This window comes from Colias philodice, chromosome 23, assembly GCF_061535455.1.
Source record: "Colias philodice isolate Cphi_HAF_F1 chromosome 23, ilColPhil1 Martin Lab GWU primary, whole genome shotgun sequence".
In the NCBI taxonomy this organism is placed as follows: domain Eukaryota; kingdom Metazoa; phylum Arthropoda; class Insecta; order Lepidoptera; family Pieridae; genus Colias; species Colias philodice.
This window is the reverse complement of record NC_143108.1, coordinates 8,202,884-8,209,803: the sequence shown is the minus strand read 5'-3', so window position 1 is coordinate 8,209,803 and position 6,920 is coordinate 8,202,884. Positions and strand designations below refer to the sequence as shown.

At 32.2% G+C, this 6,920-nt stretch overlaps 1 protein-coding gene across 1 annotated transcript; it reads left to right on the top strand.

The window, feature by feature from the left end:
• The first annotated feature begins 24 nt into the window (after positions 1-24).
• Positions 25-3,194, top strand: TBC1d7 (TBC1 domain family member 7). The gene is made up of 6 exons (XM_089709703.1): positions 25-398; positions 743-939; positions 1,280-1,458; positions 1,918-2,013; positions 2,343-2,472; positions 2,908-3,194. Exons 1-6 carry the CDS (start codon positions 164-166, stop codon positions 3,001-3,003), a joined length of 933 nt encoding a protein of 310 aa, XP_089565829.1. The 5' UTR covers positions 25-163; the 3' UTR covers positions 3,004-3,194.
• Positions 3,195-6,920: the final 3,726 nt, after the last annotated feature.

Genomic DNA, 6,920 nt, shown 5'->3' with positions numbered 1-6,920 from the left:
ATGTGACAATTGACATATTTTTCATATTTTGATTTTGTATCACTTCAAATCGCATTTCCACATTATTTTTTTTGAGATTTAAATAATATTACTTGAACTACATATATAAAAATAACTATATTATAAAAAGAATGTCCTTATCATTTTAAAAACATAATTCTTCATGGTGTTTCCTCAAGAATTCATCTCCCTACAACGAAATCTACCTACAATGACTGACGAGAGGAATTTTCGTTCGTCATACTATGAAAAAGTCGGCTGCCGCGGTGTAGAAGAGAAGAAATCTTTGGAGATTCTCATGAAAGAAAAACCATGGGATAGAGTGAAGTTAAAACAGTTTTGTCTAAGATTTACTGTACCGGCCGCTTATCGTAATTTAGTGTGGAAAGTATTATTAGGTAAATTAATATGTTATATTTTTGTACATTAAACTACAATCTTAATATTCTTACTACCATTTCTGTGCCTAGATTTATCCCAGTTCACTTGGGCTCGTCTATGCTAATTATTATTACTTTAAATAATGATTACTTTGATTTTATTGAGTTGGAGTTAGCTACAAGTTACAATTCAATGGACATAATCAAATATTACATTTCATTATACCTGTTATTTCTCTAATATTGTTTTATAACTTTCATTTTGAACATATTTCATGAAAAAAAGTACTACCTAAATGTTGGTTCTTTAAGAATGAATTTATCTTATCTTTATATTATTTATTACTTACTATACCTTTCAGATATCCTCCCAGTATATCCAGATTCACATGAATTTGTGATGGAGATGCGCACAGATCAATACGACGATCTGCTATATGCTGTTGAGAAGATGGAGTTAGCGGACATGTCTGGGCCGAGGAGTCAGATACTTCTAGCCATGTGGCTATTGGAACTAGAGGACATTAAACCACCTATATTTCCTGAGAGTAATTGTTCTGTATGTTACAGCAGCATTTAACTATCTAAAATATTATTTTTAAATTAAGTGTTGTGTTTGTTTTCTGACAATTTTGTAAAAAACTAAATTTGACTCATATGGTCAGCAATGTATGTACTTATTTTATAACCAAGAATTATCATACTAATTTTTGTGTTTATAAATCAACAACAAGCCAGTTTTATGTTTTTTTCAAATTCATATATTTATTCATTGACTGTTTCACACAAATTCCAATCAACTTTATTTCCAGGGTGTTGAATAAACTTTAAACCACCACTATGAAAATATTTACCTTTAAATATTACTATACCTTTTATTAAAAAATATTTTTTTCCAGTCAGCAGATACATTTATACCAATAGCGAACACACTACTAGAGCTCTACGATAATGAGGTGGACGTTTACTGGCTCACAAAGGGACTGAGCGAGATTGTGAAAAACATGCAGAAGGACCTCGGCAAACTGAGGGAGGCCTTCCAAAATATGCTTGAAAAGGAAGACGCAGAGTTGTATAAGTAAGTTTATTTTTTGTATAAGTAATGGTATGGTGAAGTATTTAATACATTGAATAATGGGAATTCTCTTTCAAACATATTTTGATTGATTACAAAAATAAAAGTGTAAAATATATAAACTGTAAAAGAAACCTCAATTGTTTTATGTTTTGATTCACTAATTAATAAGAGCTAGCGCGCACGAGCAACTTTGTCTCCGCAATTATTTTGTCTCTCCCATCAATTGTATGGGGAGTTGCGTCGCTACGTGCGCGCACTTTCATACTAGCCCATGGGTGGAGAGACAAAATAGTTGTGGAGACAAAGTTGCTCGTGCGCGCACTGTCTAAAAAAAACATACATCTTAAGGCAAGAGTACATAATTTATGATTATATATCTTCTTATGAATAACTAATTATTTGTTTACACAATATTTTGTTCTTTACATGTAAGTATATCGTTTTAATAATCTTTTTCAGTCACTTAATAGAAATAAAAGCCTTGGACAAGTTGCCGCTGACAAGATGGTTTAACTGCTGTTTCGCTGGTGTCTTGGATGATACATCACTTACTAAGTATGTATATTATATTCTTATAAAATTATTAATTAAAGAAAATGTGTAATACCGAGTATAGAAAGTTTTTTATGCAATTTATTCTAGCCAATAATAACCTTTTGGGGTAAAAGGTCTGTTTTACTATTTACTATGACTATCATTTATGAAGAATTAAGAAATATATTATGCTATATTATAATGCTAAATCTAGACTTTTATTTCTTTAAATTTTTTCCATAAAAAAGGTGGGTAGTTTTAAAAAACAATTTTTTTTAATTAATTATATCAGATAATATACATATAAATGATTTTTACCATTATAATAAAAATCAATTTCTTCTTCTCAGGATCTGGGATAAAGTATGTAGTGGTGCGCCTAAAATACTATCATTTGTTGCTGTCATGTTGGTTGTCACGCTCAGGAGGAATATATTGAGAGCTAAAACAGAGGAAGAGGTCATTAAATATGTTTCAGAGGTTAGTAAACTCAAATATTAATATTTAGAAATGATAAAATATGTTTCGGAGGTGATTCAGGCTTAAATACTAATATTTTGTCATTTTACAATTACCACAAACAAGGATAGACCTTTGCCACAGTAAATAGTATAGAAACAGTATGGAAACTAACATCTGCAAAATGTTTGCAACAGATTACTTACAAAAACATATGCATGGAAGAGAATCGTAATATTGTCAGCGAATGCCTTCTTCACAGAGCGCACGAAACTTTTTTGTCCAATTCCGTATCAAAGTTATGTTAAAAATTAACAAAATATTACTTTAATAATGCCCTAGATTATTATACTTTACTCTTTGTGTTCTATTTACTGTGGACATGCCAGCCAGCTAGTATAAAATAATTTATTACCATCTCAAAAAATATACCTAGGTACTAATCATAAATTTCAGATCCCAGAACAGTGTGAAGAAGTAGTAGCAAATAAGGCAATTGAGCTCTGGCAATACTATGCCCAGCCACAGAATGATCAACTAGCAAAGAAATGATGTATGACCTTCTAATGAGCGCGTCTCATTAGAAACAGGAAGAAATATGACTGTCTCGTTCTGAGTGTGTTGTTCTAGTGCGATAGAGAGAGATAGCAATAATATTTAAATGTAAAGAAATTTGAATAAGCTATTTCGCTCTAATACAGATACCGAATCAAGTGCTTCTTTGGGATGATATTTGGTGAATTTTATATACAGGGTGTCCCACTATTGGTATACTAACCGCGAAGGGACTTGTAGTTTTGCATACACTGATCACATAAAAAATACTTAAACAACAAAATAACATCAAAAATTTTTTGCTAATTTTTTCCTGAAAATCCATGTTTTCTTCTCTAGCTTCGCGCAGCCGGCATATACCGCTTCGCTAATGTGAGCATTGTGTCTATGAAAACATAATCTTAAACGATAGGTCACGTGCTGGTATCAAAGTTGGGCGGGTAGCTTGTTAGGGGTGTACAGTGTACACATAGAGTTTTAAGAATTCATCTATTTGAAAAAAACTGCGTTTGGAATTTTATAAGTATTTTTTACGTACTCAGCGTATGCAAAACTATTACCTCCTTTGAGCTTAGTATACCAACCACAGAACAATAAAAACAAATAGAAGTGCTTTAATGTCATAATTAGTATGAAAACCAGTGTCGCCAAACCCACACATTTAAACCGATAGTTATACAGTACACTACAAGTAAACTATGCCTTTGATTGGACTGCTTAATTTGAGTAAAAACTGACTTAGGTTATAAATTCAGCATTTCAATATGTACCCTAACGCACCATGTTACGGTTTATTTTAGTATAACATCTCTAGGTATATTAGCTGTTTTGTTTCTCATTGCACAGAAATTCCAAATTCGAAAAACATTCAGCTACTCCACAACAGAGGGCGTTAGTTTTCAATAGATATAACTTTGAACCTCAACACATAGAGATAAGGTTGAAATTTGTGTCACTCAACATTAATGACATTAACTTGATATTTATCTGATGCTATGCCCTGAGGGATGTCAGCCTTGTTATCGATATCGAGATATCGATAATGCACAAATAAATATTTTTTGTGTATTTTTTTTTCTTTCTATTATACGAGTATAGTATAATGTGTCACATTTTGGAGTATGTTTATTACTACTAAGTACGTCTTTTTATATTATTATTATTAAATAAAAAACGGAATAGAATAGTATTAATCTATATTTACAAAATACAAACAGAAAATATGCATTATTTTAAATCTTGGAACTGCCGTAGGTTTGCTGTATCGGTGGCCTTTGTTAGACTGCTTAGTGCTGTTCGGCATTCAGTTAACTCGTCACGTTGCATTTATCCATTTCTCTTTTAAATTAGCCTCTTTGGGAAATCTGTAAATAAAATTGGACAAATGAAAGCTAAGGAAAAATAAAATCAAATTTAATATTTATAATGTTTGTCTTTTCTAAAGTATCGATACTGTCGATATACGCCACAAGCATCACTAAAGCGACATTCGTTTGTTTATTGCAATAATATTCCAGAAATTCTTGTTTGCTGTTCAATCTATAATAGTACTAATTTCTTACGGATTAAGGTTCATTTTGACTAGATATTTGTATACAATTTTGACAAATTACAAGCGAAGATATAACATAAAATATTATATGTAAAATAAATAAAAATAAGACTTACCGATGGTATAAAATGCCTCCATTGCTGATATTATTTCGTCTGCTATCATTTTTGCACTCTAATACCGAACAACACGTCCTAATTAATGAATAAATACGGAAAAAAGGTTTGACAGCTGACAACCGACTCGAATATTTTTCTGCGCACAACTGAGAGCAAGTTAGGTGATCTTACCTTACAAGTGACACGTGGGCCACGCCCACATCACACTTCTATCTACTTTACTGTTCTGTGATACCAACAGTGGGACACCCTGTATATCTTGCACAAATTTGAAATGTAAAGTTTTCTTATTGTATAAAATATGTGCTTGTAATAAATAAATAATTGATCAAATGTAAGAAAAGGTTTTATTAATATTTGATGAAAAATAAATTTATGTACGTAGTATATTGGTTTTATTTTCAAATTCATAATGTTAGAAACTAGATTAGTGAATTTATTAAATAAACAGAATTCAAAGTGATCTTCACAACAATATTAACTTATGAGAAATGAGAATATCGCGCCTCTTTACAGTTTACACCTACATAGCTTTACACCACTTTTAACTTAAAAGCCATTGACTATTACTATGTTACAAAAACAAACACATTGGAGCCATTGAGATAATATTACTACGTATGGAGGAGACACCACGAACAAAATCTGTGCGCCATTTTTTTGCTCTAACTAAGTTTTAAAAATTATTATCTAGTTAGGTACTTAACGATGAAAGTTATTCCTTTGCACTTTTCCGTATTATTTGTATTATTTGTGCAATATCGTAACACACACGAAGGCATGTTTGATGCGTTTCACTTTAAAACCATTAAAAAATACCGCTCAACATACGTCACATGACGTATGTTGAGTGGAACTTAAGTGATGTAGGCGGTGTCGTCTCCATATTAATATTATCTCAATGATTGGAGCATTTCATAAAGTATTTTCGCAGTTAGGCACAACACAATACTTGTATGTAAGATTTTGTATTTTTCTATTGAAGAATGATGTTCCATAACGATTTATTAACAATTTTATGAAACGAATTATTATAATATTATGAATATTGAATCAAAGAAATTTATAAAACTTATTCAACTATTTTCTTGACTTGATTGTTGATGTTGTCATGAACTGTGACGTCACACACAGAGCAAGTACCTAATATACGTGACACGAAGCGCGCCAAAATGGCCGCGTCGTTTGTCGATTTGAGTTGGGTTTTTTAAACATTTTTTTACTTAAACATATAAGTGAAGTCCCATGTCCCCTAGTGGGGTAAGGGGCAGATGCATTATACATCTGTTTCACAGATCGATTTTCCTTAGGGACAAGTAGGTGATCAGCCTTCTGTGTCCTACCAGACCGAGACATTTTTTTTTTCTTCGTCTCCACCGGGAATCGAACCCAGGACCCCTCGGTGATACGCTCACGCGTCAACCACTGTACCAAGGAGGCGTTCAAACATATACCTACAGACCTACTTCTAATTACTTTTTGGCTGCGAAATTTTTCTCCCTTTTATAAAATGTTGTAAACTATCGGATAAAAAAAAATCATGCATATTGCCTATTACTTATTTGAATTCATTGATTCATAAAATTACTTGCATTATAGCAACATCGTCGTCATATTTTATAGCTATATCAAATTAAAAAAATGTAAAGATCTAATTAATTAAGTGCTATAATCAAGATTCTCTAAGTTATAGCTCAAAAATACAAAGTATATACCTACCTTAACTTGTCTTGATTTTTTTAATGTTGACCAATGTCCTGTTAATTTTATATGTGTGAAACCACGGACTATATAATAATAATATATGTACTACGTATGTGAAACTCACTTCAAGGGTGGAAGCACAGGTGGGTGGAAGAATCATGAATTGATGTTTTTTTTACTCTTGTCGTGACAACATTAGCGGGTTGTGGCGAATGTTCATATCATAATAACAACTGGAAGATTATTGCACATTTTTCTTGTACATGTGCAAAGTGTTATCGGGGTACTTTTGGAAAACTGGCTGCCGAGGGGCTTTGCCGCGACAATATTTGCTTTTATATAAGGTGGCTCTGGCCTATGGGTACCAAGGTTTGCAGATACGATGTTTAGCGTGATTTAGCGCACCAAGAGCGCACCAACTCGACACGAATATTCGCGTCCAGTATATAAAAAGGTACTCTGTGATTCGCGTGCTAATGAAGCATCACGAAAAATAAAAAATAGCGGTAGATGCTTCTTGGCTTCTTCTTGGGTAGATG

Excerpts from the sequence above, each read along its gene's own strand:
- TBC1d7 (XM_089709703.1), top strand. The coding sequence starts at position 164 with ATGGTGTTTCCTCAAGAATTCATCTCCCTACAACGAAATCTACCTACA. Across the intron at positions 940-1,279 it reads TTCCTGAGAGTAATTGTTCT|TCAGCAGATACATTTATACC; the intron begins GTATGTTACAGC and ends ATTTTTTTCCAG. Across the intron at positions 1,459-1,917 it reads GAAGACGCAGAGTTGTATAA|TCACTTAATAGAAATAAAAG; the intron begins GTAAGTTTATTT and ends AATCTTTTTCAG.